Source organism: Rhinolophus hipposideros (genome assembly GCF_964194185.1).
Source record: "Rhinolophus hipposideros genome assembly, chromosome: 2".
Taxonomy (NCBI): domain Eukaryota; kingdom Metazoa; phylum Chordata; class Mammalia; order Chiroptera; family Rhinolophidae; genus Rhinolophus; species Rhinolophus hipposideros.
Window position 1 is genome coordinate 107615964 of NC_138048.1, and position 21352 is coordinate 107637315.

Here is a 21352-nt window from a genome sequence, read left to right on the forward strand (position 1 = left end):
AGGCGCTACCCACCCACTCTCACTCCTCACTGGCCCAGTAACAAATCCAACACGGGCTCAGCACACTTCACGAGCATGAAGGGGGGTTTCAAATGTGGGGCCCATGTAGCTTCGGCTGAAGAATAACAGGAAGTGAGAAAAGAAGTCCCTTTAGACACGGGACGCTTCCATCTGTCCTGCAGAGCAGCTAATGACTGCTGGGAAGCAGAAGGAATGGAGCGAAGCGTTAGAAGTAAGGTGATCTGTGAACTCCATCTTTCCTCCCTTCTGAAGCCCCACGGTCTCCATGGACGTCGGGCGGTGTCTGCTCACCTGTCCTGCAGTTGTGAAACTCCAGTGCACTCTCGATGCGGAAGGTCTTCTCACAGGTGCCACACCGGTATCTGTACTCGCTGTCCACCTGGGCAGAGGACAGCACGTCAGAGGAGGACACGGGAGCCCACTCACCTGGAACGGCCTCCCTGATGGACCGTCCTGGCCACTTGCAGATGCGTGTGCTGTACGTTTTTCTCTACTCAGTTTAGGCACATGAAGAATTTTCCCTCTTCCCGCCCAACTGCCCAAGAAAGCAGCCCGCCCTCAGCTGCCAGCACTCCCGCTCCGGCTCTCTCCTGTCCCAACTCTTTCTTCTCTTCCCAGCACGGCTGTTCCGGCCGCCGCCCGCTTCTCCTCACAGCCAGGAAGAGAACCCGCGGTTGCACCCACCTCGTTCCTGCTGTGCTTGTAAGAAACATGCTGCTTTAGACTCTCCTTGCGGCTGAACAGCTTCGCACACTCCTCACACTTGAACAGCTTGTCCCCTAAAGGAACCGACCAATAAAAAGCTGCCTTGTGACTGGGCGTGACCTGAAAGGCGCCCGCCCCACTGGACCACGCCTGCGACTCACCGTGCGAGCGCACGTGCCTGCTGAGATTGCTGCTGTTCTGGAAGACCTTGCTGCACGTGCTGCACTGGTACACGCGCCGGTGCTCCCCCAGCTGCCTGACCAGCTTCCGCCGGACGCCGTGTCGGCCCGACAGAATCAGACTCCTCTTGAGGGTGACGCTGCTGCTCTGATGATGGGGGAACCTGCCCGGTCAGGCAAGCAAACTGGTAAGATGGGTGGGGGGCTGCGTCTTGGGGGGGCAAGTTCAAGGTTAGTCATCTTGGAAAGAGCTCCTTCCAAAGTGTCCCAGCTTGATGAGAGAAAGGAGGGCAGAGCTTGGGCATCGCCCAGCTTCAGGGGCATCCAGGCGGGAGAGGCACCTTGAGCGAACAATGGCACAGGTCGCTTACTGTGTACCAGCCACACATCCACTGCATTGAACTCTGGACACCAGGAGGGCTGGAGCACAACGGGGGCCTCAACTAGAGAAAGCGTGTCTGTGCACTGTTTTCTCACGTGGCCCAGCCTCTAATCTGTTTTATGTTTTCCCTGAACCCAGTTTCCAAAATTTCTTCTCCCTGGCAAATGTTTGTGACTGTAAGCCATGGAAATCCTCTGGGCAGTAAGAAAAGGTGTAAATAAATAAATAGATAACACCATTTGTGACATGACTGTGGCCTCAGTTTTCAGCATTTCCACAGGTTTCCGGACTACGGAGGACCAGGCACATTCTGACAACTGTAAAAGATATTCCAAAAAGGGCTGGGAAAAAAATCGCTACCAGTTAATTCAACTTCAGGGCAAACATTACCCTAGAACAACAATAGAATAAAATATTTTCTTTGTTCACAAAAATGAAAACACAAAGCAAGGTGTTAAATTTATAGAAATTCAAATACAAAACTGCTTTGTCATCGCAGCATTATTCACAACAGCCAAAGGGTGGAAAGAACACAAGTGTCCACTGAAGGAGGGACAGATAAACAAAATGTGGTCTCTACAGATGACAGCTATTCAGACAACTATTCAGCCTGAAAACAGGACATTCTGACACCTGCTACAACATGGATGAGCCTTGAGGACATTATTCCAAGTGACATAAGCCAGTCAGGAGTAGATAAACGCTGTATGATTCCATGAAGTGTCGAGAGACACATATCTCATAGGTCACCCTAACGACAGAAAATAGATGGTGGGGGCCGAGGGCTGCGGGAAGGGGAGTAATTGTTAAATAGGTACAGAGCTTCAGTTTGGGGAAGATGAAAAAGTTCTGCGTTGGGATGGTGGTGAAGGTTGCACCACAATATGAATGCATTTAACTCAAAAGGGGTTAAGACGGTAAATGTCACGTTACATACACGTTACCACAATAAAAAAGTTTTTTACAACAGTTTTCACAGTGGACACACCATTAAGCTCCTGGGCCCACGCTGTTTCTGCTGCTTCCCAAGCCCGTTCATTTCCCACCACGAGAAACAACGCCACCCCCTCTACCCCCGGCCTCCAGCAGGCCTTCCCGCTGGCAGGTGCCACCTCCCCCCCCATGGATTCACTGGTCCCAGCGCCTCTGTCCCAAATGCGGTGGCATGACGTACTTTGGCACTGAACTGGCGTCGCTGGTGGTGGTGGCGAGCTTCCCCAAAACCAGCTCCATGATGCGCTCGTCTGGTGTCGCGGTCACAGGCTCGTCCGGTGGCACCTCCGTGATGATCTCTGCCACTTGCTCTGTGTGGAAGGGATGGGACAGGCCGTGTGACCATCAGGGGAGGGCCAGACACAACCCAATTACGAAGCCAGGCCAAAGAGGACCATAGCCAGGCCACAGCTGTAGACTCGGATTGCAAGATTTACACAGCGGTGGAAAAAAAGGAAGAAAAACTAGCAATATTTTATTACAGAATTCACATATTTACCTGTATATATGGAAAAATACAATGATATTCTTAACTCAAAACTGGAGTTATAAACGGTGATTCCTTCTAAAACAAGTCAGAATTTCAATCCATTTTCATACCAACCCAAAACAAAACATTTTGATAGACAGTGAGATCTTATGACTTATTGTGATTTAGAAATATTAATTTTATGAGACAAGCCACCTTGAGCATGTTCAAAAGCAGGTAACTGCTCCATGCAAGAGTTAAACACAAAGTAACCACAGTGATAGGGACCCAGGCTGGCACCTCTGGACAAATGAAATATGGGAAGATCACACATAAAAATTTAGCACTGGTTCTGCCACTTGGCCTACTGTGAGTCTTCCTAACGCAATGAACCGTCTGTGAAATAATCTCTGAATAAGCCTTCTGCCCCTCCGCATCCTCTCCACCTGTTGGAGAAGGGGAGTCTGCCCAGGGAAGCTAAGCCACGCCTGTCAGTTCCACAGAGCAGACTGCGAACGGGCTGCACCGCGGGGCACAGAAGGGCACAGCTGAGAATATTACGTGAGGACTGTTCCTCTGATTCACTTTAATTCTCAGAAAGAATAAGGATTTTTTCTCTCTCACAAAAGGGATCATGGGATATACCAGCAGCAAAAAGAAAACTGCCCAGTGGTCAGTAACGAAGGCACTGAGGGGACCCGTGCCATACACTGGAGAAAGTGGCTCACAGGTCTCCCCAAACTCAACTGAGGATATTGTGTAACCAGAGAACGTGCTTTAGCCATGGCTGGAAACAAGCTACATGCACATCTGCAGGTGATGGGGAGTGGGCGGTGGGGCATTCACACAGCGACCAGCCTGCTCGGCCGCCACGGAGAAGGAGTGGCGGAAACCCAACATGGACAAGTCACCGCAGGGCCACGTGCGAGACACCAGACAAGAAAGAGCGTCATTCATGTGAACTCCCAAGATGGGCAAGACCGATCTGTGTGAGACCAAGGGAAGGGTTGGGAGATGAGCTGTTCTCTGTCCTGACTGGACCCACCTGTCCAAGTTCACGACTGCACACTCTGTAGAGTGGGTTGTATTACATGTAAATTGTATTTTCCAAGAGAGCTGATTTACAGAAAAAGACAAAGGGCTTACATTCTGCCTCTACGGGGGCTGTGCTTTTTCACACCCTGGCCCACGGAGGTGACAGGGGACAAGTCATGTGGTCCCTCTTGGTCTCCCAGCACCAGCCCTCACCTGCTGGCTCCTCCCCCAGAACCACTTCTCACCTGCGGCTCCTCCCCCAAGACCAGACCTCACCTGCTGACTCTTCCCCCAGGACACTCCTCACCTGAGGCTCCTCCCTCCAGGACCATTCCTTACCTGAGGCTCCTCCCCCAGAACCACTCCTCACCTGCGGCTCCTCCCCCAAGACCAGCCCTCACCTGCTGGCTCCTCCCCCAGAACCACTCCTCACCTGAGGCTCCTCCCCCAGGACCAGAACTCACCTGCTGGCTCCTTGCCTTCGATGATGACCAGCGGCTGCTCAGGTTTGGATACTTTGGGTTTTCTCCCCCTTCGAGGCTTTTTCTTCTGCTCTTTGGAGGTGCCTACGCTCTTGGGAACTGCAGGAGGCTCGCCCAGGGGCCCATCTGGTTCCTTCTCGGGGGCCCCTTCGTGCTGGCTGGCTGCGGGGAGGCCTTTGGTCTGTTCCAAGTGACCCAACAGATGCTCTGAGGAGGGAGGCCACACATGGGACGGTGAGGAAGCCGGCAGTGCCCGCTCCCACACCCACGTTTGTTTCCAATTTTATTTGCTAAGATTGGGCCCTTTGCATTAGTAAATAAACTTTATTTCCACTGCTTTTGAAAAAGCATTCCCACTGCACCAAACACTACGACTACTTTAAAAAGTCAATTAGGCGATAAAAGCAAGGCAGGTTAACCATACACACTGTTTCGTAAAAATTGAAAGCATGTGTACACACTTAAATGCAAAGAAAACTGGAAGGATTTCTCAAAATAGTAATGTGGTTCTCTCTAGATGGTGACCTTCCAGGCAATTTTGATTTTCTTCTTTAAGTTTATTTGTATTTTCTAATTTTTGTACAACAAATACGTAACATAATTACCTAAAAACGTAGCCTCTAATATGAGAAATACTCAATCCGTGATGAACGAAACTGTCTTTAAAATATTGCACGAAAGCAAAAAAAAAAAACATCAAAAACCAACTTCGGTTTATTTCCAACTGAAGAAAGCCTCAGAGACCTTCTGAGACGAAACACAGGAAGCAGGCAGGGGTGGTACAAAGATCAGGAGTGGGCAAGCCTCCAGAGGAAGGCTCAGACCAGCTGGCTGGCAGGGAAGCGGCAGGAAGGAGGCGGGACACCAGGAGAGGACTAACGCCTTCAAACGCCAGGGGCACCTGTGTGCACCCTGGGGCCACAGCTGACGCTTCCCACTGTAAATCTCCACTCGTTCTGCCCAGGCACTCATGAGGTGGCCGCGGTCTTCATCTGTTCCCTGTTTAGGGACTTGGTGCTGCGTGAGTGCCACAAGAAGCCAGTGAGGGAAAGACAATTACAAAGCCAACAGTGTCTGTGACACATGTCACAGGAAGGGTAGGCGGTTCACACACAGCAGAACAAGCTAACAGGGAGCTGACCTGGCTAAAAACACTTGGAAGACTATTAAAATGGAGACACCTCCCCTGCAAACTGTAACACACCCCTGAGCTTAAGAGGAAGGGGACAAAACCCCGCAGTGCCCGATACAGAGAGGAGCCCAAGCCGGAGCGTAGAACACGAGCGGAGGGGAACACCAGAAGGAAGGCCTGGGTGTCACACACGTGCAGGTCTGGGGGACGCGGCCTGGGTCTGCACTGGCTGCAGGAGCAGAGCTGCTCACGGAAGCCACAGAACATCCCGACGGCCAGGTGCTTCGTCCCAAAGGGATGGAGTGGAAGTGAAAGCCCAAAGCACAGAGAGCTCAACACAGGACTTCCTGAAACCAAAGTTGGCCACCCACCCCAGCCCCACTTACCATTCAGGAGCTGCAGTTCCAGGAAGGTGGCGGAGCACACCTTACAGACCCACGGGCTGGGGTCCGATTCAACCGGGGTGCTGCTTTCTGGGGTGCCTGCAGCTTCAAAAGAGAGGAGAACAAGGTGACACTCAACAGCTCACCTACCCGAGGGCCCAGCCCAGTGCCGAGTGCACCTGTCCACACAGGTGACAGTGACAGTGAACGCATATGAACACACTTTCAATGTCCCAAGCTCCGTTCTCAGAGTTCTATGCACATGGACCCATTCAGGCCCTGTGAATACTCCCATTTCACAGACAAGGAAACTGAGCACAGACAGGCGGAGCCACAGCAGCCCAGATGCAGGGTCTGTGTCCAGTCACAGAAACGTATCTGGTCCAAGAAGCCATTGGAGGGCCTTCCTGAAGGCCCTCCTTCCCGAGTCCCCGGAAGTCCCCTCCTGGCAGCGCGGAGCTTCTGGAACCTGCTGCAGCCCTGCTGAGTGCCCAGGCCCAGCGCAGTCTCCGTGTGTGCCGAACGCCTCCCCCAGCTGAGCCATGAGCCGGGAGCCCAGCACTGCCTGCTTCTTAGAGACCAGGGTAGACAATGTGATTAGAAAAGTCAATCCACTTCCAAAAAAAAAAAAAAATGGTAACGATTAATTTTTGAAAGAGTGGGACACTGCTCCTCAGGTCAAAACCACCTTTTGTCTGTATTTTGTCTGCAAATCAGCTGATTTCTACAACAAAGATGCATGTTTGAAGCAAATCTGAGAGACAGAATTAAATTAATGAGTCCTGGCAGTTCTGATGCTCAACAAAAAAGATTTTGACTGATTTCTGGGAAAACCGCTCTTGTCCATCAGCCCCCAGTATAACTCTTCCAGAACATACTGGGAAGGCCCCATCCACAGTGCTCGGCCCCACCCCCAGCCGGCAGAGGCGGTGACAGCCTCCCTCCTTCCACCATCAGTGGGCAGAGGCCATCACTGGGGACAGCTGAAGCTGTCTCCCTGCCTGTAGGATGGAGGATCAGCTTCATGCAGATGGCCAGAGCGCCGTGATTCGAGGCCTCTCTTCACAGATCACATTGTCTACCCTGGTCTCTAAGAAGCAGGCAGTACTGGGCTCCCGGCTCATGGCTTCAGCTGGGGGAGGCGTTCGGCACACACGGAGACTGTGCTGGGCCTGGGCACTCAGCAGGGCTGCAGCAGGTTCCAGAAGTTCCGTGCTGCCAGGAGGGGACTTCGGGGGACTCGGGAAGAAGGGCCTTCAGGAAGGGGCGGGGCAGGGGCCAGGTGGGGAAGACAGTGTCGGGGGACCTGGGCCAGCTGCTACATCACTATTTTACCAAGCGGCCCTGGCACATGAAGGCAGACGTGACTGCGGACCCCGGGGAAGGCCGCCTGAGATACCAGCACTGCCTAAGTGGTCGTTCACCAGGTAGCACCTCAGGGAGCAAAGAAATAAGGAACCCAACTAACCAACCAGTTAACAGTTGCCAACAACTTCCACCACACTTCCCAGAAATGCTTGCTTGCCACTTGTCCCATAACAGAAAACCACAAAAAGTATTTCTAAAACTTGAGAGTATCTAAGTTGCTTGTTTGTTTTCCCAATTCAAAAACTTGTCTGGGGTGACCATGCCTCCCTACTTAGGCGGCTGTCCCGGTGTAATCATTAACAGTCTCCCCGTTCTCAGAAGTCTGGAGGAGGAGTCACTGTCACCCAAGTACTACTCCTGAATGACAGCGGTCAGGATGAAACCAGGAGGTGGCTGGACTGGACGACACAGTATCAGGCCGATTTCATTAAAAGCTATGCTCTCAAACTCAGCTCAAGACCAAAATGCTCTCCAGCAGGTAACAAGCAAACAGAGTAACTAGAACTCCGGTAAGGGCTGCCAGCCTTTGCTTTGACTTTGACCTTGAGCGACGTAAGGGTTGTGCCATCATCCAGGACACAACTGACAAGGTCAGCCTCTAAAAACCCAAATCCCATCGTGCAACCTGGGCTGGTCCCAGGCCACAAATGGCATCAGCTGCCCGGGCTGTAAGGAATCGGGGACACGAGAAAACCAGGTCAGGAAGAGCTCGGTGATGTTGGACAGCGCCCGGTGGGCCCGGCTGGTCCTGCTGCAGTGACGCCTGACCCAGGGAGGTGACACTGCAGGTGGCTCCCGCGGGCGCCTGGCCAGAGGCAAATCCTAGACGGTGGGGCTAGGAGCAGCCTGGTGAGAAGCCATCGGTCTCTCCAAATTCTTTGTCCACTTTTGAAAACAAGAGGGCTCCATGAAGCCCAGTCTTCCCCGGGGAATACCTCTGTGAAGGGGGAAACCCCCTCACTGCCAAGCTGCCTTTATCGTCCAGCTGCCACCAGACCTGGAGTGTAGGCCATCCCAGGGGGTTACCCACTCCAGCAGTCCCCTCCCAGCCTGCAGTGGGTTAGAGTGGCCCTTGACGCTCCGGTATGCCTGGAAGCTTCGGATAGTCTATGTGGATGTCAAGGTAAGATGAAGTCAGGCTGGATTCGGGTGGGCCCCAAATCCAATGACTGGCGTCCTTGTAAGGACAGAACAGACACAGGGAGAAGGCATGTGAAGACACAGGCAGGGAGCTGAGTGACGCAGCTACAAGCCAAGGAATGCCAAGGGCTGCCAGCAACACCAGAAGCCGGGAGAGAGGCCTGAGAAGGATTCTCCCTCGGAGGCCCCAGACGGAACCAGCCCCGCCGACACCTTGGTCTCGGGCTTCTGGCCTCCAGACTGTGAGACAACCCATTTCTGTCATTTGGGCAGCGCATGGAGTCCTCCCCTCACACGCTGGGGGGTATGCCACCCAGGACCACTCACAAACCTCAGCCACGTGGGCACACAGGACAGACAGAACCTTCCAAAACTGCGAAGGCTCTCACCCCAGAGCTGTTTTGTATCACACTGTGTTCCTAATGAGAAGGAAAACATTTGCTTGTCAGAATCCCGTCACTTGGGGGCGTCAGAGCAAATAATCTTCCTGGCAACAATGAACACGTCTGTCCCCACAGTATCAGATGGAGCATAGCAAAGTGCTGCTCTGAGAAGTTCCAAATGGCCAGTGTCTCTCAGGGTTCTGCGAGACACCCGCGCCACCAGGACCCACAGGCAGCAAAGATTTCAATCCAATGGGCCCCTTCACAAAGTGACACCCAGACCCGGATAGCAGGCCGCGCATTTTGATTTGCTTTTCCTAATAGGAACATCAGGTGTGGGCCGATCACATGACTTTCACCAGGTCTTTCTGTGCACAAGAGCACGCACACATGCACACCCCCCCACATGCACACCCCCCCACATGCACGCACACGTGCATGCACATATGCACACACCCCCACATGCACGCACACACGCACGCACGCACACATGCACACACCCCCACATGCAGCCCCGTCCTGCACTGTGACTGGGGCAGGCTCCCTGCCCTCTCTGTGCTCCGTTTCCTCTGCCCCAAACCAGGGACAATACCCCCGCTCCGAGGACTGGGCAGGTGAATTACTGTGTGGAAGCCCCAGGGCAGAGCTGAGTAAGTGGCTTGTGCCCCAGTGCGGGGTTTAGCCGGTAGAGCGGAGAGGCACAGCTTCCCACCAGTGAGTATCTGGCTCTTCTCATTGTCTGTCAGCCTGCATATCTAACAAGCAGAACAACAGACCCAGCCATGTGGGATACGCCCACCCCTCTGTGCCCCCCAAAGCCGGCTCCCCGGCACAGCTGCTCCCTAACGCCAGTTCCTGCATGCGGCCCACTGGCGAGGCACAGCGCGTACCGTGGGCCCCGGAGCACGCCTGCCTCAGCATGGGCTTGTCCATCTTCTTGGCGTAAAAGGCCGCGTACCACACGCGCAGCTCGGTGCCGGGCGGGATGTCCCGCGACGTGGTGAAGTACACGTCGTCGCCGTGCTGGTAGGCCGTCAGGTTCTGGTGCTCCGGCTGCACCGCCGGCCGCACCAGCATCATCCAGTTGCAGTCGTCCTCGTTGGAAGTGTCGAAGCACACGGGGTGCCCGTCCTTTTGGAACACCTGAGGGGGAGCATGCCCACAGAGAGGCGGGCGAGGAGCTGATCACCCACCAGTCTGCGTGTCAGCGTGTGTGGGGCAGGGGGTGGGCAGAGGAGCTGAACCGCCGCTCTAGCGGGGCCGCGTGGGAGACCACATCAGGCTCCGTGCAAACCTGTTTAGGGCTTTAGAGGTTGGGGGGTCTTAGGCAAAAGGGAAGCAGGAGACACGGCAAAAGGTTCAGGGGTCATCGGACCCGAGTTCTAAGCATGGCTCAGGTGGTAACTGAGCTCTATACCTGGTCCAGGTATCATGGGGTCACCTGAGTTCTGTGCATGCTCCGCTGGGAATTGGGACACCTGAGTTTGACACCTAGTCCAGGTGTCACTGAGTCACCTGAGTTCTACACATGACCCAGTTGGGAACTGGGACATCTGAGTCTATACCTGGTCCAGGTGTCACTGGGATACCTGAGCTCTACACCTGATCCAGGTGTCAAGGGAACACCTCAGTTCTACGCATGGCCCAGTTGGGAACTGGGACATTTGAGTTCTACAACTGGTCCAGGTATCATTGGGACACCTGAATTTTACTCCTGTTCCAGATGTCATTCGGACACCTGGTCCAGATGTCATTGGGATAGCTCAAGTCTACTCCTGTTTCAGATATCACAGGGACACCTGAGTTCTACACCTGGCCCAGGTGTCATTGGGACACCTAAGCTCTTCTCCTTCTTCCAGACATCATTAGGACACCTCAGCTCTGAACTCCGCTCCTGGTCCAGATGTCACTGGGACACCTGAGGTGTACTCCTGGTCCAGGTGTCACGGGGACACCTGAGTTCTAGGCATGGCCCAGGTGGGCATCAGGTCACCTGAGTTCTTCTCCTGGCTCTGTTCCGAGTGTGTTCAGTGACGTTAGCAAAGTTTCCTGGTCTCTGGAAGGTGTGCCCTGGTCTGTAACACAGCACTGCTACTTATGGATTAAGTGCAGGCAGGGAGCAGGGGGAGAAACTTAAATACTTAGAAGTTCAAAGCAGCCACGCAAGTGTAGAGGGTTCTATTTTCTGATGCAATCGTGACTTCCTCACTGGAGGAAGAAATCTTTCCCCTATCCTGAGCTTTTCCTGTAGGAGCTCCCTACTGCTAATGAGCTGGAGGCCCCCTCTGAGGAAGGAGCCCTCATAAGCTGGGGGAGAAGGCAGTAGGGGCCACCAGGTGCCTAATGACCACAAGCTGGGGTGGGGTGTGCCCCCAGGGGGCCTCCGCCCTCCCTCAGGTGCTCAGCACTGAGCCCGTGCTGAAAACAACTCATGCCAGATGGAGACCTGCAGAACTGAGTCACTGAAAGAAGCCCAGGCGGGCACAGAGACTGTGCCCAGCGTGTGGCCTGGGTCCCAACAGCCTTTCGGGGACGCAGCCTCTTTATACCACTCCTTCACAACAGACAGCCTTCCTTCCTTTCCTTTCTCTCTTTTCTTATAAACAAGTCAAGTGCCATTCCGTTTTCCCCTCTTGCTGAAATCTACCTTGTGAGCTCACTTTTCCAAGGGCTGCCCAAAGTCTGAGGTTATAGATTTCTCCTCTGTCCTGAAACGTGGCTCTCTGTTAAGGGTCCCTAAGGAAAGCTCACCTTGTGCCTAAGAGGGGCCGACCAGCACCGTGCCTTTTGCTTATTTCACAGGTGCTCTGGGAGGCCTGCTCTGGGCCTGGTACTATGCTGGGCACGGAGACAGAGCCGTAAACAACATCTGCGTCCCCTGGCCTCGTGGGGCTCCCACGGCTTACTCGCAGTATTCTGAACCCGCCCTACAACTCACATCCATCTTTGTCTCCCTCGATGTCACATAAAAGCTGTCCATTCCCAGTCTGATGTGCTTTCTGGAGCTGCCAAACTTTATACCGGTGTCTCACTGGTACCTAAACAAAACACCCTCCTTCCGAAAGAGCTCTGGAGAGTAGCATTCGTTCTGCACAGGGGGCAGTAACTATACTGACACAGTACTGCAAAAATGACTGCCCACCTCCTACAGCTTGTCAACCTCGGTCACAGCAGAAGTGAGGAAGCATTCTGGGTCTCCTCTTATGCACCTTTTAAATACACTCTCTTTAGAGTTTTGCAAAATTGAGACTCACAAAATACTAACTTAACTTTGATGCTCTCATGATATAAAAAAACTATGGAAAAAAAAAGAAAAATTGGTCATTAGGAAATTAGGCAGCAGTCCAACATTTAGAGCTATTTCCGGGACATCTGTGAACCACTGGCACTCACAGAGGGAGGTGACAAAGCACGGGGTCCTCAATGCCGTCCACACAGCCTTTACCTTCAGTGGAAATGCAGATTCCTTCTCCCATTTGGCGACTCTCCTCGACTCAAAGGGACCAAACTGTGTTCGCTTGACAAGCTGAGTTACGGCAAATACGCCTTCGGCTCCATCTTCCAGTCGTCTGATCTCCAAGTTGGAAGGAAGGGACGACCTAGAAATGGAACAAAACAAGAGACTCTCAGGCCCTGAGCGCCGTCAGCGTGGGGCAGCCACTCATACCAGGGGACAGAAGGTTATGATACGCGAAAAGCTCACTCTCACCAACCACCCAGGGCACAGATACGCGAAAAGCTCACTCTCACCGACCACCCAGGGCACACAATGGAGGACGCTTGTATTATCCCCACCCGAGAAGAGCCGACCGTAGGTGCGGGATGCAATGGGCCAACCGACAGAGATGAAGCAAATGGCTGCTCTCGCCCACTGAGGCGCCGTCCAGGGAGGGCGGGAGACCTAGAGAACTCCGTGACAATGTGCCCCATGGAAATTCCATGAGAAAGACAGAAAGAGCCACACCATTCCAAAGGCCAGAAACGGGCTTGCAGCTAGGCTGGCCTGGCCGGTTCCTGGAGGATGTGGCCCTTTTTAAGTAAACTAGGAGAAGGTCAACGACAGGGCGCTGGAGGAGGGGGCATGTGGGCTGGGACCCCAGCAGGAGGCAAGACGTCGGCAGCCATCGGAAGCCAATCACGGACGGTCCCAATGCAGGACAGAGGGCTCCCAGTGGAGTTTTGTGGGCAATGGGAAGCTAGTGAAGGTTTGGGGGGGTGCTGATCCGATCTGTACTTTAGGTAAAAAGGTTAATCTGTGTTTTGAGAAGGTAAGTCACAGAGAAAAAATAAACAGAGGTTAGGAAACCAGTTGGGAGGGGCTTAGAAACAGCGCTGACAAGATAATTTTAGTGCCTTGTGCCAGACACTGGGTATATAATGATCATGACTTTTAGGGATACTGTTATTCTCTCCTCTTCACAGATGGGGCAACTGAGGTGTGGAGAGGAGAATGCCTCCTCCGAGTTCAAACAGCTACCATGTATCAGACCTGGGCTGACATTCCTCTGGCCGACCAGGTGGCACGGCTCCACGGGGACACCTGGAATGGCAGAGCCACTGAGCCTCCTCACTAGAGCTGTGGGTGCTTTCCCAGAAGCTTCCAAGGCTTTGCCTTGTTACCTACACTCACTGCTGCCCCCTACCCCAGCCCACCTTGCCCATAGTGGGCATGTGTCAGATGGCAGGCGAGATTCGGGCCACAGGGGAAACCATGCTGGCAGACATACAACTTGAGTCGTCGTTCCTCAACCCATAAACCCACCCAGCCCATCGGCCCCTCCACGGAGGCCGTGCTGGGTCTCAGCTTGGCTCCTAAAATCACGAGCAGATACAAGACATTCCCTCTGAAACACATCTGGGCTCCTCCTGGCAACCGGCCACTCCGTTCCCTGGGGCGTGGAAATCACGGAGGCCATCTGGAAGCGGAGCACAGTGCTCCTCCCTCCTGCTCTTCTTCCTTTTTGTAGAGGCCGCCAGGCTCTCCCCGCGCCTGACAGGCAGACAACCCTGTTCGGCAGGCAGGACTGTAAAACCAGCTCAGGCGGCCACTCACCGTGCCCTGCTCAACACAAAGGAGTCTTTGACCATGACCACTGGGCCCAGCTCAGGACATTCAGAGTCATGGTACTGGCTGCAGTCTTCACACCCTGCAAACAGACATCAGACCGTCAGAGGGGACACACGCAGGGAGGGAGACACCCAAAGGACGTCGCACAGCTCCACGCCTGGGAAACACAGACTCCCCATCCGAGGGGAGAGGCCAACGAGGCTCCCCACAAATACAAAACAGAGCAAACATAGGACGTGCCCCCCCAAGGTAAAGACCCAGCTCTACGGCAATTTCCAAGCATGCAGAGTCACTTCTATGGTGACAAAGAATGAGATCGTCCCAAGGAATGACAGGAAATGAAAATTCACCAATTCCAGCCGTTCACCATAAGCCTAACGTATCGTACATCTCTGAACCCCTGCAGCGTGCCCATTGCCGGGCGTCCTGAGCAAGGCGAGCCTTTAAAAACCACATCGCTGCAGCACGTTGCTCATGTAATAGTGTTCTTAAAAGCAAGAAAAACCATCATCATTTAGAAAGCTGCAGCTCTTCTGTATTATAGACACAAAATGTGGACATGGCGTTGCGCGGGCAGCAAGTGCCACGCCGTCTGCATTGGGGACAGGCAGGGGCCACTTACAGATAAACATGATCTCCTCGCTCCCGTCTTCCGCCATTTCCGACACCTGTCAGGACACAGAGAGGGGCGTTAACGAAGTGCTCTTTGCCAAAGCCATTTTTAAAGACAATTCCTACTAAGGTCCCCTGCCCCGCCCCCCACCCCCAGCTTGTGATTTAAGACATCAAGCAGTGAGGTCCCCTTTACTGTGGGATGGGGCTGGGGGGCCTCGAAACATTTGCTCACTTAAAATAATGTTGTTTTTTAATAACAGCAATTGATTTGAATGGCCTCTAGATTAGGAAGTCTTCATGAAGTCAGACTTTCCTCTTTTTATATTAGCCATCGGTTTCCATTTGTAAAATAAATATATCCCCACTTTTTAAAAGCCACGTTTCACATTGTCAGTTCTTTTTTCTTTGTCCTCCCTCATTAGACTGTGAATTCTTCCAGGGTACCCACGTCTCATGCAACCTCCTTTTTCTTCAACTGCTAACCGGTGCCCCACACCCGGTGAGCACTCGGTTCTCGGGGGACTAAACCGACCATGACATCATGGAGGAGAGCTCTCCTGCTCTCCACAAAACCTTTGTCAGATCTGGTCACTCCTCTCTCCTAATCGTCCTTTGAGGTGCAGCTCCAGCAGCACCTCTACAGCGAGCAGCTGAGCTTAGGCTCCCCCAGCATATCTGTGGGGTGACCTAGACATGTTAATTCTAGGGCCTAGATTCCTGACCTATCAAACGGAAATAAAAATGCCCACCTCATGCCGTTGGGCGGGGAGCACAGGGTGCACTACACCCAGTATGTGCCACTACATAATCCTTCGTCCACTCTCCTACTCCCTCCACCCCAATGAAGCCACCAGCATCTCCCCCCTGCACCCACTTCTTGGCCGAGCCCCCGTGATGTGTGCTGCTAGGAAAGGACGCAGGCTGGCCCTTCCTGAAGGCTCATTCCACACCGCACTCTTATCCCCAGGAGCTGGAAGAATGAAACACAGACAGTGCACAGTCCAAATGAAAACTCGGATTTGCCGAGCACACGTTTTCATCAGCAGAGAGAACAGCGTGGAAAACTTCACTATGGCGGAATGAAGTGGCCACAAAGAAACAAAGCAGAGAGACGGGGTCGCCAATTTGCCCTTACAATGCCAAGGATAAGTAACCAGGGCATGTTTTTTCCCTGCAGCCTCTACTGCCTCCCTTGGCCACACCCCACCTTCTCCCACCTGGAAGGTACAAGGGCCTCTGACGGCTCTTCCTGCTCTGCCCTTACTGGCCCACTCATTTTCCACACTGTATAGGGTTTTTCTAGAGCATGGACCCAATGCCAGCCTGAAACTTAATGGCTTCCCACTGTCCCTGGGACCAACCCAATTTCGTCAGCCTCCTCTGCCCACCTCCCTCTCAGGCTCCAGTGCCCTTGTTTTATTCCCAGCTCCTTCCTGCCTCCAGGCCTCCCTCCTGCTGTTCCCTATGCCTGGAACCTCTCCCCGGCTCTATGCTGGCTGACATCTCCTCATTCTTCTCGCCCTAGATTAACTGTCACTTCTTTGGGGAGGGTGTTCTGATCCACCTGTCCAAATCAGGGCCCTTGTAACACTTCCTGGAAGCACCCTGTAATTTTCCTTACTGCAGCTTTCTCCACTGTGATCATCTGTGTGTGTTGTTTATCTGGTGTCTCTTTCCTCACCGGACCTGAAGAGCTACAAGGCGGAACCATCAGCATACACTCAGCGTCTGTGCGGCCAGGCACAGGGCACAGCAGTGTGATAAGAGCCTCGGCCGCCTCCGACGTATATACTCCAATTCTTACGCACTTTGTACATAACACTCCACATACAGCAAAGCCCTGATATCCTTGGGCTGGACTCGCCTTGTGACTCCAGATAATAAAGTGTCGATTGAAAAGTTCCAATCCTTCGTTTGTACAATTTATGCCAAGTCAAAAAGTCTGGTTAGATTAGAAGTCAGACCGGGAAGAAAAATTGTACATGTTTCTTAATCACCAAGTGAAAAGGGATTAAGTGCTTATATCACTTTCTCAATATTTACCGAGCTAGCAGTACCACCCACGCCCAGGAGTTGGACGCAGCCCCACTCATCCCACCCCCATGCGCCCGGCGAGGCCTGAGGTCCTTCTCCTGTGTGGCCACCCGGGAGGCAGGGGAGGCAGCTGCATTGGCCTGGCCTGGCTTTCACAGGGCTCCTACCTTCCCTCCCTTGGATGCCAAGCCTGTTTAAGGGTTTCCAGCTACACAAACTTGAAAGTTTAAACAGAAAATTTGTGCTAGTTAAGAAATCTTCCAAACAGATAATGCTGTTACAGGAAAGGGCAGCTTTTCAGGAAAGTTCTGGCGCTCTTGAGAACATTTTATAGCTGAAACAAGACAAACGTCCCTGTCTTGCCCAGGTATTCCCGGGACATTGACCAGGACCAGGCTGTACTGAAGGATTGCTCTACTGGGGGTGGCAGGACAGAACCTTCCACCAACACCTCAGGACGAGGGCAGTCAGGGCCTGCTGCGGGGACACTGGGCGGGCTGCTGGTGGCACTCAGATCTGGTCCAGCAAACGTGTCCTCATCTTCCACTTCTGGGGAGAAGCCTGGGAAGCCTTCGGCCCCCGAGGAAAAGCCTATGCATTCAACAAAGCAGGGAAGACCTAGAATAACGAGCGCACCGGCTTCCCTGTGGTCACCAGGCAGGTGGGCCCCTCCAGATGCAATCGCTCACACATCTGGGGCGGGGAGGAGCTGCGGAACAGCACCAAGCCCGCGCCATCCCCACTGCGATGGCACAGTGCTGGGGGGGTGGGAGGGCGCACAGTAGGCGCAGTGCCCCAGCCTGGCCCTCAGGCAGGTGGTAAGGAGCCGAGTTCTTTTGTACGCTGCGAACGTTCATCACCCAGAAGTAGGGTACAGAAGACGCCACCCTCAGCGGGGGAAGCCCAGAAACCTCATCGGTATTTCGAGTTCTGCACAAATTTTCTATAAACAGTGTTTTCGCAGAACACCAGGCACTGGAGTTTTACAGTCTGCCGCTCACCGAGCACTGAGCTGACAGAAAAGAGAGAATCAGGTGAGCAGCCCTTTATCCCAGCACAGACCAACTCACTCAGTCCCAGGAAACCAGGTCTGTGCAAAGGGTCGTGGGGACTCAAGTGAAGGACCCGCAAGCCTACTCGGCCACAGATTGGGACCAGAACATTTTTTAAAAGGCTATTTAATATGAAATTGACTACCCAAGTCCCTCCCATGGGTGGAATCACATTGTAATTGTCCTTTTGTGACCGGTTTATTCCACTGGGCAGGGTCCCCTGGGTTCATCCACATTGCAGCCCATGTCAGAAAGTCCCTCCTCTTTAAGGCTGAATAATATTCCACTGTGTGAATAGATAATATTTTGCTTATCCATTCATCCTTCGATAGACACTGGGTTGCTTCCACCTCTTGGCTATTGTGAATAATGCTGCGATGAACATGGCTGTGCAAATACTTCTTTAAAACTCTGTTTTCAATTATTCTGGGCATATTGCTTAGGGTGAAATTGCTGGATCATATGGTATTTCTATGTTTAATTTTTTGAGGAACCACCACAGTTTTTCAGGCAGCTGAACCATTTAATGTTCTCACCAAAGGGCAACAAGGGTTCCAATTTCTGCACATCCTCACCAACAGTTGTTATTTTCTGGGTTTTGTTTTGCTTTTTTTAATAGCCACCTTAATGGATGTGAGGTGGTAAAACACTATTTTTTAATATGATCTGCAAAGGCTGGGCTCTTGACTGTTAGCTAGAAAAAATAATCAGCTTTGAAACACTGGGAAATGAAAACGTCACAATTTTAAATCACAGGTTGCTAAAAATAACTCAAAGAAAAAGGCGTTTTTCCGGGAGGTTGTTGACGTGAGTGTGAAATGCAGATTAGCTCTCCTTCGCTAACCTGGCTGGGACTTCCGTGGCAGACCCCTGGCCAGGGGGACAGATAAAGGAGTGGGGCAGTGAAGGCTGTCGTCCCGGGCATCTGTTACTGGCCTACATGACGTCCCAGAGCCTTTTCAGCATCCAAAGCAGCACTCTCCAAGAGAAATGGAAGGTGAACCACACAGGTTGTATTTTTTGGCTGCTGTTAAACTTTTAAATACTATAGATCACAGAAAGATTCAAAACTAGCACAGAGAAGTCCCGTGTGTTCTTCACTCAGTTTTCCCCAAGGCTTGACCCTTACACAAGTAAGTATAATATCAAAATCCTGATGGAACCATAGCGTGCTATCAAAGCCGGGAAACTGACCTTGGCACACGCGTGTGCACGGAGTTCTCTGTCGTTTTATCACAGGTGTGGACTCATGCAACCACCACTGCCGCCAACATTCAGGACTGTTTCATCACTGGGACCTCACCCACGTGTCCCCTTTAATCACTCCCCGTTCCCCCACCGTCCCCAATTCCATCTCTATCATTTTTTGTCATTTCAAGCCTGTCATATAAATGGACCCATACAGTATGTGACCTTTGGAGACTGGCTTTTTTCCACTCAGCATAATGCCCTTGAGGTCCACCCAGGCTGTTGTGCGTAGCCGTCGTTCGTTCCTTTCTATTGCTGTATAATAGTCCACGGCACGAGAGTACTATTGTTGCTTGAGCGATCCACTCACTGGAGGACACTTGGGTTTCCCCCTGTTTTTGTCTACTACAAATAAAGCTGCTACGAATAACTGCGTAAGGGTTTTTCTGTGGACGTGAGTTGTCATTCCTCCGGAATAAACGCCCAAAGTGCAGCCCTTGGGTCATGTGTTCAGTGGACGCTGGGGGAAATAGGAGGCAGCAGGAAAAGAGGAAGCCCGCATACGAGATGGGCTGGCTCCATAAAGAAGCCACAGGCCTGAGTCCACAGGAGCTGTTGCGGACGGGACACTGTGGACGTGACTTATTCATGGGTTCGCCGACTCACCCGCCCGTGACACACACACGGGAAGTGGACGTTCAGTTTCTTAAGAAGCTGCCATGTTAACAATGTGTAAAAGAGCCGGTTTCTCCCCCTCCTCACCAGCACCTGGCTCACTATGTTTTATTTTAGCCACGCTCACGTATGGGTGGCCGTCTCTCGCTGTGGTTGTAATTTGCATTTCCCTGGTGGCTGATGACATTGAACAGCTTTCATGTGCTGTTTTGCCGTTTGTAAATCCTCTTCAGTGCAATGTCTCTTCATGTCATTTGCCTATTTCCTAGTTAGACGGTCTGGATTTTTGACGGTTGTGTTTTAAAAGTTCCTTTTACATCTGGATGCTTTGTCAAATACGTGGTTCGCAAATATTTTCTCCCTGCTTACAGCTCGTCTCCTCATCCTCTAAACAGGGTAACTTTGGAAATCAAAGGGTTTTCATTTTGATGAAGTGAACTCGGTTTTTCCTTGCTTCTGGTGTCATGTCTAAGCCCTAGATCCCCACGATTTTCTCCTATATTTCTTGGAAAAGACTTACAGTGTCATGTTTTACATTTACGTCTAGCATCCAATTCAAGTGAATTTTTATATAAGCTGTGCGGCTGAGGTCCACCTTCACCTTTTTGCCTATAGGTGTCCAATTGTGTCAGCAATATTGAACTGCTCTTGTACCTTTGTCCAAAACCAGCGGGCCATGTTTGTGTGGGTCTATTTCTGGGTCCTCCTTTCTGTGCCACTCATCTCCGTGTCTACCCCTCTGCCAACACCACACTTGGTGGAGATTAATCAGTCCTGTCTTGACGGCCATTGCTTTATAGGAAGCCTTAAAATTGGGTAGTGTTTCCCCCTGCTTTATTCCTCTTTTCCAAAATGCTTGGAGCCATTCTCCTTCCTGTGCCTTCCCATATAAATTTTACAACAATCTTGTCTATAACTACAAAAAATCTCGCTGGGATTCACATATCTAACATTTTGTTTAACAGAATATATCCCAACTACTGTAATTTCAAAATGTAATTAACATTACAATCATTCCTAATTTTTTTATACTAAGTCCTGGAAAGCCAGTGTGTGTTTCATATTTCTGGACTATCTGAATTCGGGTCAGTCACGTGTCAAATGCTCAGTAGCCAGCCCTGGTCTAGAGGCTCAGGACATTTTTTTTTTTAACAAGAGGAACATTTTCCCACTGGGTGCATGCCCTTGTGACAGTATTAAAAGCATGAAGGGAAAGATCATGAAAGGAAAAACACAAACAAAAAAAGAGTAATTTTCACTCATGTGCTGCCGATTTGTCCCGAGGTGCTCCGTGGCGGGGACCAGGGGAGTAGCAGGTAGGGAGGGAGGAATTTTGTGACCAATACATTTGTGAAACTGCAATTCTCCCATTCTAGAGTCTTGATACACAATGGCACATGAAAGGCCCTGAAAAGTCCTGCAAAACATACCTGTTGAAATGCGTTCAGCCCAGCAGTTCTTGAACTTCACGGGACCAAGAACTCTTGCACACAGCGATTCACATGCTAGAGCCACAATCCAGAGCACAGAGTCGGGTCATCAGTACAAGGGAAGGTGCTGGTCCTGTAGTGAGGGGACGGGCGCCAGGGACCAGGCTCTGCCATTTACTGGATGTGAAACCTCGAGTTAGTTGTTTCCCCTCCACGGCCTCAGTTTCCTCATTTGTACAAGGAGAGGATTTGAATATCTCCTCTAAGCCCTGCTGCAGCCTGCACAGGTATAATTTTAAATTCTCGTTCATCGTGATGACCTCCTAAAAGGGTGGTTCTCAAAGGTTGCCACCCTATGACCCTCTATCCCCATTACTGTGCTATGTATGTATGTATTTTTCAAAAGCCAGCTCTCATGTTATAAAGAAACGGCATATGCAGCAATCACTCCTCGTTGCTTATTAACCGACAAAGTTCAAAGTCAGGAAGATGGCAGTGACAATTCTGCAAACTGGCTGTGACTTCCCTTTCTTTCTAATCTCATTTCGTATTGTATATGACGCCTTGCCCCGGTTTTCATTTCTGGACCTTCCCGGATCCGATATCACCCCACTATCC

At 51.9% G+C, this 21352-nt stretch overlaps 1 protein-coding gene across 4 annotated transcripts in view; it reads right to left on the reverse strand.

The window, feature by feature from the left end:
• Positions 1 to 21352, reverse strand: part of PRDM15 (PR/SET domain 15) — a 60100-nt gene that overhangs the window by 33180 nt on the left and 5568 nt on the right. For 2 of the 4 annotated variants that reach the window (XM_081076961.1, XM_081076960.1), the window contains exons 2-12: positions 15230 to 15325; positions 14363 to 14408; positions 13726 to 13819; positions 12118 to 12271; positions 9563 to 9815; positions 5785 to 5886; positions 4249 to 4473; positions 2462 to 2591; positions 888 to 1069; positions 706 to 800; positions 313 to 400 (exon numbers count right to left, since the gene is read on the reverse strand). In XM_081076961.1, coding sequence (XP_080933087.1) covers positions 313 to 400; positions 706 to 800; positions 888 to 1069; positions 2462 to 2591; positions 4249 to 4473; positions 5785 to 5886; positions 9563 to 9815; positions 12118 to 12271; positions 13726 to 13819; positions 14363 to 14399 — 1360 coding nt within the window. In that variant the 5' untranslated portion in view covers positions 14400 to 14408; positions 15230 to 15325. Of the gene's footprint in view, positions 1 to 312; positions 401 to 705; positions 1070 to 2461; positions 2592 to 4248; positions 4474 to 5784; positions 5887 to 9562; positions 9816 to 12117; positions 12272 to 13725; positions 13820 to 14362; positions 14409 to 15229; positions 15357 to 21352 lie in introns of those variants that run through there. The other 2 variants (XM_081076958.1, XM_081076959.1) reach the window with 2 other exon arrangements.